Below are 13,458 nucleotides of genomic sequence, written 5' to 3'. Positions count from 1 at the left end.
CCAAGTACGTTTCCTCTTCTAAGAGAGCCAGTGAACTCGAGAGGAGTCCCAATTAGACTTCACTTTTGAGTAAACAAGAGTCAGAGAATGAGCTTGTTGTCCTGGGCCAAGGAGCAAGAAGTCCGCTTGCTGAAGGTTTTAGACCACAGCCCTGATGGCACCAGCCAGAAGGACGTGAACGTCAGGGAGAAAGTGGCTCTTCTCCCGGGAGAGACACAAGCAGGAAAACCACACAGCACCGTCCGCCTGTCCCATCAAATGGAGCCTGTGTGCTCCGGGTCTTTCTTGGCGCTTCTGGTTCCCTGGGCCGGCAGGGAAGGCTTGTGCGTGTCGGGGGTGGAGGGCAGAGAGAGAGAGTCCAGGCTGGAGGGGAGGGTCCCTCCCTCTGGCCTGGTGGAACTGGCAGCTGGAGGGCCCTCTGCGGGGCGGTGATGGGGAGGATATGAGCCATCTACTGGCACCGTCCAGGGGAAGAGTGGCCACCACCAACCTCTTCACCCTGAGCCTGGGCGGGGGCGTTCCTCTGGGGACTGTAGGAGTGGCAGGCGGCCAGCCGAGATCAGCGGACAGGGCTTTGCAGCTGGCATACGGTTCCTGGAAAAGAGGTGGCAGATGGGCCTGACTCACCGGGAAATGGTGAGTGTCAGGGACCCCGAGGAAATCAGGAACCGGGCCTCCAAGGGACTAGGATGAGGAGACAGAACAAAGAGGAGACGGGATGGCTGTGACTCAGGACGTAGTCAGTCATGGGCTGACAACACCTGGGGCCAAAGGCATTGGCTGGTGGCCTCTTTGGTCATCGGACCTTTTCTCCTTTTCCTGCTGGGAAAGGAATGAATGAAAGCTGTCACCACAGAACAGTGCCTGGGGTGGGGGAGGCTTGGTCTAGGGTGGTGATCACAGGGCGGTAACCACTAGACTTGCCCTGCGGCCCCGCCCCCCAGCCCTGACACTGGGCACCACTAGACACTAACACAAGATCATTTAATAACTGTGTTTTCAAATTGTGCATGTGTATTGTGTTGCGTGTGTGTGTGTGTGTGTGTGTGCGCGCGCGTGATTTCTGCAGGTGCTACGCTGCATATTTTATAATAAAATGCATGGAACTTTCATCCTTTATTGTGACCCATGGTGTACTCCATGCATTTGCCTTTTTTCCTAATGCAAATCAAAACAAGACTAACTTAGAAAGTGCTATAAACTATAAAATACTGCGCGTAGGCCATATGTGTCATAGGTCAGTGAGTCTTTCAATATGAACTGCTGTTGATGACATTTTGTAGGCTCTGGACAGGCCTGGAGAAAAGAAATATAGAGCAGAATATAGACAAAATTGCAAGATTCTCTAAGTAGGGGTGTCCTCACCCCTAAGTTGTATTCATTAATAGTGTGTCCAAGGCCACAATGCAAGACTCAGTGCCCAGAGATGTTTCCTATTGTTAGTTAATCAACAATTGTGTGGGATTAATACTAGCTCCGCCTTCTTCTTCTTAATTCAATTTTTAAAACTTTTAATTTTGAAATAATTAGATTTACACAACAAAGATAGTACAGAGAGTTCTCCTATACCCCTCACCCAGTTTCCCCTGATGTTAATATCCTACACACCATGTGATAATTATCAAAACTAAGAAATTAACATTGGTACTATATTAATAACTGAACTACAGACTTTATTCAAATTTCATCAGTTTCCCATGAATGTCTTTTTCTATTCCTGGATTCAAGTTCATTTAGCCCCTTTTATTTTTAATAATTCTGCACAAATAAAAAGATATATACAGGCATACCTCATTTTATTATGCTTTCCTTTATTGTACTTCACAGATACTGTGTTTTTTACAAATTGAAGGCGTGTGGCAAACCTGCATCGAGCAAGTCTGTCGGTGCCATTTTTCTAACATCATTTGCTCATTTCGTGTCTCTGTATCACGTTTTGGTAATTCTCACAATACTTCAAACTTTTTCATTATTACTGTATTTGTTATGGTTTTCTGTGATCAGTGATCTTTGGTGTCACTTTTGCAAAAAGATTACAACTTACGGAAGGCTCAGATGATAGTTAGCGCTTTCTAGCCATAAAGTATATTTAATTAAGGTATGTACCTTGTTTTTTTAGACATAATGCTATTGCACACTTAATAGACTACAGTGTAGTGTAAACATAACTTTTGTGTGCACTAGGAGACCAAAAAATTAGCGTGAGTCACTTTATGGCGACATTCACTTTATTTCGGTGGTCTGGAAGCAAACCCCCAATATCTCTGAGGTGTGTCTGTAGATGATTATCTGTGAATATCTGAATTGTGGTGATACATGCACACAATGACATTTTGGTGGTCTTTAAAACATTCTGAGGCCAAGTAAGAGCCTAGTATAAATTTGATCTTAAAATAATTATTAATATTTTGCTACAGACATGATCCTCGACCTTGACTCCACATTGAAGTCACCTAGGACACCTTATAAAATGCCGGTGCCTGGGCCCTACCCTCAGAAATTCTGATTTAATTGGTCTGAGTGTGGCCTGAGCATCAAGATTTTTGAAAGCTCCCCAAATGATTCTCAGATGCAGCCAAGTTTGAAAACCCCTGTTCTAGAGAAAGGGTAATGTTGGTGTAAATTACCTCTGCTCCCTCCCTCCAGATGCAGGAAGAGAAGCTGAGTTCACTCAAACTTTGAATGTGTGGGACCCATCAGGACACACACCGGGAACCTGCAAAGTTATAAACTCTCCCCAACTCCAGACGCTGGAAACCTGTTTGCAAACCAACTCAGAAGTTCAGATTTAATGTTTCCTTGAGTGCAAATAGAGTAATCAAGATTTTCATTTATCAAACATTGGTGTCCATCATTTAAGGAAAGTTATTTTTACATGTTATTTTCAAAATATTTCCACTGCTGTTTCAACAACCAAGTTGATTTTTTTTTTAGAACTTATGGTTCTGATTGATTGTACAATTTAAATCCATAAAGCCCTATTCTTGGTTATATGATCTAGTCTCAGTCATAATTTTTATTTCCTCTGTTTTGGTGTCTTTACAAAAAACTATATTGAGGTGTAATTGACATACTAAGCTATACATATTTAAAGTGTGCAATTCAAGGAGTTTAGACATAGACAAACACCTGTAACACCCAAGTTTTTAATATTTTTTAAATTTTATATTGGACTATAGTTGACTTACAATGTTGTGTTAGTTTCAGGTGTACAGCAAGGTGATTCATTTACACGTATAGATATATCTATTCTTTTTCAAATTCTTTTCCCATTTAGGTTCTTATATAATATTGACATATGCAAACACCTGTAACACCCAAGTTTTTAATTTTTAAAATTAAAAAATAATTGTTGACAGAGAATCCCATCATCAAAAGCAATAACTAAACAACTTTTAGACTATTCAGCAGAAGTTGTCAAACACACCCCAAGCTGAGGTCATGATTATGTAAAATATTTAAATTTGAATCTCTTCTTGTAAATGTTAAGGATTGGTTGTCAAATGCTGTAAATGAGTATCCATGTAAAAATACTTTAAGAAGTACTTAGGAAGTTGAGGGAAAAGGTTAAGAAACTCAGTTAGCCATTATTGCACATTTTCAAAGCAACATACAGTTAGAATGTATTTTCACCTACCAATTAAGAAAATGAGCCGTTCTTAACCTCTTATTTAATCACAGACCCCTGTGAAATTTCAGTTACATTCCCTCACCTCCACAAATGTTCACAAACAAAATAATTAGTGCTTAAGTTTTAGAGGGTTCACAGATACTCTGAAGACAGAATCTAAGTTTAAGAACCAAGTAAGGCTTTTTTTTTTTTTTAGCAACATACTATGTCTTAATTAATTGAGTCGTGGATAGGTACTGTTTAGGGAGTGTGATTTATCTGGATAATTAAGGTCCAAAATGCCCCCAACACACTGGAAATACATCCGTAGACCCAATGCCAGGACAATGGGGAGAATCCTCTGTCCTACAGTGTTCTTGGGTCCTGCATCCCAGGACTGGCATTGACTGAGACATCTGAAAAGGGTCTAGTTGATGAGCATTTCCCAGTCATAAGCTAATGTACAATTTAAAAAATAAAGTAGAAAAGCAATTTTCCAATTGCAGAAGAAACCTCCACAAGATGCAGCCCTGGGCGTGTCATTTATTTAGAAATAGGTTTGGGAGTTCCATTCATTAAATGCTCTGTACCATGAGACTAAGGAGAAAATCAATGGCTACAACCTCGGTGCCTGGGTTGTAACAGCTGCTTCTGGGAACGCAACATTCAGCGTTCGTTACCCCCTCGGAGGCGGCCTGCGTAGACCCTCAGATGCTGCGGAAAACAACAGAAACTTCTGTTCAGTAACTGGAAAGGGGCTTTAGCAGAACTCTTCCTGTGTGCAGCTAAGCGAAGTAAAAAAGCATGAGGCAACCAGAGGGGACCTTAGAGATCCTGGCTTTCTCCTGACCTTTTCCTTCCCAAAGCGAGTGGTACGGGGGCACTCGGATCCTGGACGAGGTGAATTCTCATCGAATATGGAGATGGTTTAGTTAAGGCAGGAGCGGCATCTATACGTGGAGGGCAGTCATGGCACCAACAGCAATATTGATCTGTGGGGCTTATCTGAGGCCAGTGTATTCACTTCTTAGCAAATGTTTATTTAGCATCCACTGTTAAGCCTGGAGATACAGAAGTAACTGGCCTTTGACCCCTTGGAGAGCTTGTATTTTTAGTTTAGGAGGTAAATATTAAGATAGAGTGTAGAAGGTACTAGAAAAGAAAATTTGGGATAGCCTTCAGAGGACATAGTGGAGCAAACAATTCCTCCGTATAATAAAAAATTAAAGGCATAAATTCAGATGGACAAAAGAGCCCATGATTTAGTCATCTGGGCTCGCCAGTACATTCCTTACCTTTATCTATGTGCGTGCATCTCTCTTGCAGGCTCTCTCTCTCTCACTCATACACTCCACATATCAATACTTGAAAGCCATTATTTGAGGGATTCTAGCTAAATCAGTATGCCTGACCTGTCCTTGCTGAGCACACGTACTTCTGATTCAAAGACACTGAAGAGCAATATCTTCTTCCTTTTGAAGAACTCCCCACCCCCTCTCTCCATCCAGTGACATGTGTAAGAATTTCATCTCTTGTTTAGACTTTCTTTGGAAGCTCATTCCATACGAATCAGCTGTCTACAATAAAAACCTCTGAAGGCACAGAGTCTCATTCTACCCTGGGGTCCAAAAAGTGATGGGTTCAGATAGACTTATCACACACCTCCACCCTCCAGTGACTTTCTGCGAAGAAAGCTCTCCTTAAGGCCATCTCTATTGAAGGTGCCAATGCTTGGACCAAAAATCTATTTGTATTATATGTAGAAGCTAAAAGCAATCTGTTAAATAAATGCATCCAATTTCTGTTGCCTCGAAGCAACTGCATATTTATTACTGACCTAACAGTTTGACCTATTGCCACCATAAACCAAATGGGGGGTGTTATCTCGCTCAGCTTTAAAGATAGTTATCAGTCAAGCAATAACAAAAATACCCTGAGGGTCTGCTGGGACTGTTTTTTTTTTGTTTTTTGTTTTTTGCTTTGTTATCGGCAAATGCACTGATGTGCATTCTCAAATGAAAAATCAATGAGATAATGAAATCCAAGCTATCGGGGATCTCTTAGTTAAACTGTATAGAGAAAATGCTTCTTTTACTCTTTGCTTCCCATCCCACCCTAGCTTAAAGGAAAAAAAAAAAAAGAAAAAAGAGGTTTGAGGAAGAGACCCGATGTCAGGAACGTGAGGTGTTACATATGAAAGAAAAAAATCCCAGACAGCGAGGAATCCTTGATACTGTTGGGTGTAGGAAATGTGACTTTGAACCCAACGCAATCAGCAGAAAATATTTTAACAAGTTGGAAAGTGGTGGCCTCAGAACTGGGGTTTTTAATCCATCTCTTAGCTTTTGCCTAAATATTGGGCAGTTATCCTGAGGGACCTGGGGTGGGTCACTGGTCCCTCAGGCTTTCCCTTTGTAGCACCTTCAGTGGAGAGATTTTTTTACAGGCACATAAAGTGGAAGGAGCGACTTCCTTCCACCTGAGGGTCCCGGGACTCCAGGTGCAGGAAGCCCACCTCCCCGCAGATATTGGAACCCTGCCTCTGTGTGTGTGTGTGTGTGTGTGTGTGTGTGTGTGTGTGTGTGTGTGTGTGTGTGTGTGTGTGATGCCATCCCTCACAGAACTGGGGTTGAGGAATCCAAGTAGGGCACATGGGGGAAGGAAATTCATTTTTCTTCCAAGGCCAACTATTCGCTTTAGGGGGAGTTCTGGCCTCCTTGTTCTTTCTGTTTTTTGACCATTTTCTCACTTTCTAGTCATTTCATGGCTTGATCAGTGCTAAACTAATATATGGCTGGGAACCAAGGAATTCGTCCCTAGACTGCTGTTCTTTTAAAAAGTTGAGTGTAGGGAATGAAATTACCTAGGGAGGGGGGATCCATCTACCTATTTGTCCTCTGATAACATGGATGAAGAAGATGGGCAGTGAGCAAACCCAGTAGGGTGGTATCCAAGTGCTGTGCATGTCTGTGTCTCTTCAAGCAAAAGGTCCCCATTTTCAGATTCTCCACCAAGTGAATTATGGCCCCCAGAAGCCAAGTCAAACCCCCAGTGGTCTGAGTGGTCAGAAATGCTGTGCCCTTGGGGTGGGGTGAGGATTTCTCAAGCCTGGCCCATTGACTGATCTTGAGAGCACAGGTAAAACGTTCCATCTCTCGGTTCCTCCTTATTCCTTGAGTTTGGGACCAGAGGAAAACCACTGAGCACCATTCTAGTCTGTCTTTCTTGAGAGGATCCTTAAGAGGTTATCTCACCAGACTCTTTATCAAGAATTATTGCAAGGCAAAAGATTAAAATTTAAATCTCCATGATCATTGAATGGATTTCTGTTCCGAGTTTTTGCATATTCTGTATTTATTTGGCCTCATTCATTACAGGGCCAAACTAACAGCCAACGTTGTTTCCATCCCCCCTGTGACCCTGAGGCCACACTCTGAATCACTTCCTTTATGTAACTCTCACATCCCAAGCCAACATTCTCCCTGTCCTTAATCACCCCGGGGGCCAGTTACCAGAGAACCAGGGACAGCTCTTATGCCTCAGGGTCCACCAGGATTGTTCAGACTAGCCAATCCTAAGCTGTTCCCCCTGCCTTTTCCACAAAAACCCTAAAAAAGTCTCTGGCCTATGTCTTCCCCATATTCCTTTCTGCCTTATGACCAACACTGGTGCTTCTCCTCATGGCCCTGCATGGTGTAGGTGCCTCTCATTTCCAGGAAACTGTGAGGAACATTAAACTTTCCCTTCAGTGGCATTGACCTCTCTGTGTTGTCACTCAGTCACTTTTATAAATTAAGATCAGGGCACAAATCAGCTGCTTTTGGAGGTAGTTATCCGATCAATGAGCAAGTACTTTCGAGTCCGTAGTATTTGCCAACTGCTGTGCTAAGATCTGGGGATGATTTTTTTTGTTTGTTTAATGTTGAAAACTTACAACTTAGATGGAGAGACAGGTCATGTTTTTTAAATAACTAATTGCACAAGGCAGTGCTAAGTGCCTTGCAGATGACACAAACCAGAAGCTCTGGAAATGTTTGAAAGAAACCCCAGACGTAGGCAATCAAGGAAGACTTCACTAAAAGTAAGACTTGAACTCAGCCTTGAACAATGGCTATCATTCATATAAAGAGGATGGAGAGACTGTTCCAATGAGGAGAAACCGCATGATCAAAGTCCTGGGGTGAGTGTGCATATGGCGTGTTTGCAAGAGGCTGAGCACAGAGAGAGAATCCTAGGAGATTTGGGACATTTTCAGAGGCTGGAAAGCAAGGGCTATGGCTTATTACTCCCCAATAATGAGGTCGTTTGTCTTACCTTCCAATTAATCAAAAATGCACATGCTGTCACCTTATAGGATAGATCTCTCTGTGTTTTTCAGATATAAAAAGTCTGTTGAGGAAAAGTGTGTACACAGAGTAAGTTCTGTAGACTTTGGGAAGTGCAGCAGCAGAGGTGTGCCTGGGATGGGTGCCGTGTGAGTCCAGAGGAGGACCCACAGCCCAGGCTGGTGTGTGGTGTGAGGGAAGGGGTGTCGGGGAAGGATTTCTGGAGGAGACATAGGAGAGCTGGGTCTTGAAGGATGGGCCAGACTTTGCTGTGCTGTGAAAGAGAGGAAAGGCATTTTAGGCAGAGGGAACAGCATGAGCTAAGGTGCAGAGGTTTGAAACAACATGATCCCTGAGGGGCATTGTCGGCATTCAGGTGTGACCAGAGACAACAGCGGCCTCCAGGCCTTCTGTTTCCAGGTCCCATGTCCCATTGGACGAGAATTTATCCCGCCTTTCTGGAAGATGTTGGTCCAGTCGTTTTGCTTAGAAAACTTCTTTTTTCATTCTTTTTTTACCCTTACTATACTCAGAGAAGAGTCACCAAGCATGAAACATAAAGTTAATAGAAAAAAATTTTTGTCTAGGTGAAAATTCTTGGAGAAAGAAGGCAGGTTCCTCAGGCGGACACTCTTCCAAAGCAGCTCTCATCCTCACCCCTAGAGCCACAGGTGTAGGCTTAATTGAAGAAAGGATTTGCTTTTTTGTGCAAAAGGTGCAGTTTGAATGACATCTCAAAAGGGAGGTGGCAGCCTCTGGAGTGTTCTCTAGCTTTCATTTTTTGGAGGCTTAGAGGAGCAAACATTTTAATACAATGATGCAACAGCTTTGTTTAATAAGCACCAGCCTTTCACACAGGTATCTACGTTATAAACATCAGTGTTACTCAGCATCAGGCCCTGAGGAAATGTTGTGCAGTTGTGTCTGTTCGGCATGAGCTTACTAAGTCAAGGCGGTTATAGGACTCTGAGACCTCCAGGATGATGGACCGAGATTGGGGAAGGAGAGGAGAGGAAAAGGACAAGGGTAGATTGCTCTGCTCCTACTTGTTCTGTGATCCTGCCTTGCTCTTCAAAGACCAACCTCCTCAACTTGACTCCAAGGCCTTGGTCACCACTCTCCAGCCTCATCCCTTTCTACTCTCATGACACAAAGGTTTCTTCCCACCTCAGGGCATTTGCACATGCTGGCCCCGCCGCTTGGAAAGTGGTTTCCCCTTCCTCTTTGCTTTCCTCTTGTCATTCTTCAAATCTCAATCAGACGTCCAGCAGTACTTCTCAGACCTCAGGACTAGATCAGGTTCTTACAGGTTCTCGTAACTCATCGTCCTAATAATATTAGTAATTACATAATTGTGGAAATAGTTGCTGAGTGTCTGTCTCCTAACGAGAATATAAGCATCAGGGGAATAGGGACTGTGTTGATTTCACTTACTGCTACATCTCCAGACCCTTATTTGAAGAAGGTGGTCAATTAATATTTATGGAAGGAGGCAGGGAGAGTGGGAGGGAAGGAAGAAATAAATGCAGACGTGACCCCATTTATATATCATCAGATATTTCCGTGGTTCACTTTAAAATAGCTTTAATGAGGTAAAGTTGACATGCAATAAACTACATAAAGTGTACAATTTCGTAAGTATTGACATACGTCTACACCCATGAAACCATCACCACCATCAAGATAATGAACATCTCCATCCCAACCAAAAGTTTCCTCGTCCTCCCTGTGATTCCCCCCCATCACCCACCCCCAGGCAACCACCAATCTGCTTGCTGTCACTGCGGATTAGTTTGTACTTTCTAAAGGTTTCTATAAATGGAATCATACAGTCTGTACTCTCTATTGTCGGGCTTCTTTCGCTCAGCATAATTATCTTGAGATTCGTCTTTGTTGCTGTGTGTATTAATAGCTCATTGTCTTTATCACTGGGTAGTATTCCATTCTATAACTCTATCATAATTGGTCCATTCCCCCGTTGGTGAAAATTTGGGTTGTTTCACGTTTGGAGCTGTTACAAATAAAGTGAACATCTGTGTGTAAAAGTCTTTGTGTGGACACCTGCTTTCATTTCTCTTGGGTAAATACCTAGGAGTGGAGTGGCTGGGTGGTATGGTCGGTGTACACTTCATTTTTAAAGAAACTGTCTCTGATTCACTTTGCACCCCATCTGCTTCCAGCAAGATGTTGTGAAGATTGCTAACATGTTTCTGAAGTGTGTTTGGAGGCCTTCAGGAGAAAAGGCAGTCAGGAGTGTGGTGGTTAGGGAATTCAGGACAAGAAAGAGAGTATGATTGCCTTTTCATTTTAGTGTCATTGAGGAAATGGACTGGGGATCTCAAACCCCCGACTTTGACTGTCATGCAGTATCTCCCGCTGACGCAGTATTCCCCCGATAATTCCCTTGGGTTCTGCAAATACTGAGCACTTAAGAGTGAGGCAGAGGGCCACGTTTATCTGTGGTCCGGCATGTTTTGCAGCACATATACCTTCATCCCAAGAAACTCCGGCAAAACCCAAAGCCCTAACCCACTGGTCTCTCTTTTCCTCAGGGGACACTTAAACTGGCTTCAACTAGATCGAAGAGTCTTGGAACACGACTTCCCCAAAAAGTCGGGACCAGTGGTTTTATACTTTTGTGTCAGGTATGTACATTGGGTATCCATCCTTTCGCTTTTTTTTTTTTCCCCCCTCTTTTGTCAGAAAAGTCTGGGAGGGTAGAGCGATCCAAGAAAAGGGAAGTCAAGTTTGTCTTGGTTCACTGCCAGGAATAGAGGTTGTGGTATAGCTTCATTCCCAGCAGATGTAAACACAGGGCGTGAGTGTGTAAAGCATGTCGGCGTGTGTGCGTGGACACACGTGTTTGTGCTCTGACAATAGGATGCTTGTGTGGAATGAAAATAAAACCCTTTTTCTTTTGCTTTTTTGCGGGGGAAGGAGGGCATATATCTCAAAGGAAACTAAGTCTCTGAGAATAACACAAATCCGTGGTTTCTTTTGGCGGCCTTCGAAGCTACATAGCAAAAGTCTGCGTATTCTTTCCTTCTGTCACAAGTGCTGCTTGGCATCTTGAAACTTGCCTGTTTTATCCCAGATAGGAATAGCTGAAACCCAGCAGCAAACCACAGATTAACGCATTTCCCACTAAGGGAGGCTATGGTGTAATAATATATCAGAAACAATAGTCATTTTCTGTTCATTAACGTACTGTAAGAAGTTTAATTTCGTGACTGCAGGTAACTGTATGATTCTTAGAGTTCATATCTGCAATAGTCTTATGAAGTCAACCAGGCTGACCACTTGGGTTTGCAGAAGGTTGTGTGAAGCCAGAGGGGGATCATGTCATGGGTTCAAGGGCAAAGTACAAATCGCGCATAGCAAAGCCAGGATCTGAGCCCCCAGATCTGGCGGCTCCCTGAGCACCCAGTCTGGGGAGCCATCAGGCTGTTTCTGTCTACACAGCTGCAGAGGTACTTGGGTTCACATGTCTAACCCTTCCACTCAATGCATAGACCCAGCACTTTTTAAAAATGGGAACAGAAATTCAACAGCAGGACACCAATGCTTCACAATTCAGTTCCTCCTAAAAAGCACAGCCAAGAACACAGTTTTAAGCGTAGCCGTCCTGATACAGCGAAAGGCAAAAATCAGAGGTAATGGGTCCCTTTCACAGGCGGGAGTATGTGTCATTATCTCAGCTGGCTGAGTAAATTTAAACTTGCATTTAATCCCTTTTTCATTTGTTTAACAGCTGCAAACATAGCAGATCTAATCTTCGCCATTTCCATCCCTGATGGGCATGATTTCAGTGTCATCTTCTCTTTAATGGCGGCTCCTTTTTCTCAGATAAATGGAAAAGTCATCCTATACAGCCAAGAGGAACAGTAGCGCCGGGAGGGGTGGCGGCATCAAGGGAGACACGGTTGCATTTAAGCAGGTCATTAACCCGCAGTGGGAGATGGGTGCGTACACTTGCCATGGATCAGGCCCCCCTCCTTCGTGATGCTTTTTGCGAACATTAGCCAAGAAGAGAAAACACTGGGCTGGTTGCATATTAGCTGTTTTTTTTCAAGTGTCTGTTATGAGTTGAGTTATTTGTGGGTTTGGGGAGCAAGCCTTGGAGAAAAGCCTGGAACACCGTGAGATTGCTGGGTTGAAGTGTTTGTGGCCGAGGTTCTGCGTGCAGATGGGTCCAGATCACTCCAAGCCAACGTCTCTCCATGGAACCAGATACACAGAGAACTGCCAAGGTAGATCCAGCCTAACAGTAGAACTGGGGACGGGGTGACTGAAGACCCAGGGACATGCGTTTTCCTAGTTGGCCAAAGCAGGCGCCTCCCCAAATGCTCATTAGGAAAAACTCTCCAAATTCACATTTAGGGATGGACATCTTACAGAAATACAAGGCAGAGTTTTCTCTAGCGCATCCTGCAAGCGGATCTTTCTGGAGAGCCCCAGGTTTCTATTTCCAGTGACCTCTTGGCCACCTGCGTACATCAAACTCAACGGGTCCAAAGCCAAATTCATCATTTTCCCAGCCACCCCCCACCTCCCCAAACCTGTGGTCCCATCAAATCTGACGTCATTATCCATTCAGTTATATAGGCTTAAATCTTAAAATCTGTCCCCCTTTCCTCTCCCTCAAATTCTTACGGGCATGAATTCTCTGCTGCTACTTAGGAAATCTCTCTCTGCCCTGCCTTCTCCTCTTTATTACGTGAACTCAGGCCCTCATCTTCTGTCACCTAAATTTTTACGACCGCCTCCCGGCGTGGGTGTCTCCCTGGCGCTGGCCACGAAGGATCCTGGTTCCCGGAACCCCCGCTCGCCCGAGTCCCTACTTTGCAGCCGGCTGAACAGCATGGTATCAAAATACTGATAATTTGTCTTCTCCCAGAGAGGAAGCAGGTTCTCCCACAGGGGTGAATTCCGCACTTTTACCTTGATTTTCAGCCTGGGAAGAATTCCCAATTTATAACTCGGTGCCTTTCTGAGGATGCCTATAGGCTATTTTCTACAACCAAGTGGTATGACAAATTATCTTCATAAAAGACCCAGACCTTGGAATATGCTGTAGTCTCTAAAAGAGCTTCTGACCAGCTGGGCTCTTTCCCTGTGCGTACACACTGACCTTTCTAAACAAGAACCCAGCTGTCCATCACCCGTGCATCCCTGAAGCAGGCTGACTCTCCAGCCCCTCATTGCCTTTCTCCTTTCCTTTAAACATCTATATGTTACATCTATATAACACGTGTACAGTTACATAGGAGAATAAAAGCAAAATAGAACCACCTGATAAAAGAGACCATGGAAAAGATCAGCTGCCTTAAGCCAAGATTTAAGAATTCATGGAGTGGACATCTTAACCCTGTGTCACCGAGGATCTACGTTTGGGCTGCCACCCAGCATAGCTTGTTACTTGGCATTTATATATTCTTCCGCTGCGATGCATATTCAAAACATCTGTGAGAGTGAGGGCAGAATTATGGCCTCCATTCAACCAATTAGGAAAAATAAGACCCA

General features: G+C 43.8%; 1 protein-coding gene across 10 annotated transcripts in view; it reads left to right on the top strand.

Moving 5' to 3' along the window:
• The window catches only part of FRMD4A (FERM domain containing 4A), a 474,860-nt gene that overhangs the window by 328,632 nt on the left and 132,770 nt on the right, over window positions 1-13,458 (top strand). For 9 of the 10 annotated variants that reach the window (XR_014242614.1, XR_014242615.1, XM_082385295.1 and 6 more), the window contains one exon: window positions 10,488-10,580. Coding sequence is in view for 7 of the 10 variants with exons in the window: in XM_082385295.1 (XP_082241421.1) it covers window positions 10,488-10,580 (93 nt within the window). In the remaining 3 variants the exon portion in view is untranslated. Of the gene's footprint in view, window positions 1-10,487; window positions 10,581-11,851; window positions 11,873-13,458 lie in introns of those variants that run through there. The other variant, XM_082385289.1, reaches the window with a different exon arrangement.

The sequence above is a fragment of the Balaenoptera borealis genome (assembly GCF_965194805.1).
Source record: "Balaenoptera borealis genome assembly, chromosome: 3".
NCBI classification, from domain to species: Eukaryota; Metazoa; Chordata; class Mammalia; order Artiodactyla; family Balaenopteridae; genus Balaenoptera; species Balaenoptera borealis.
The sequence above is the reverse complement of the archived record's forward strand: the minus strand, read 5'-3'. Positions and strand labels throughout refer to the sequence as shown.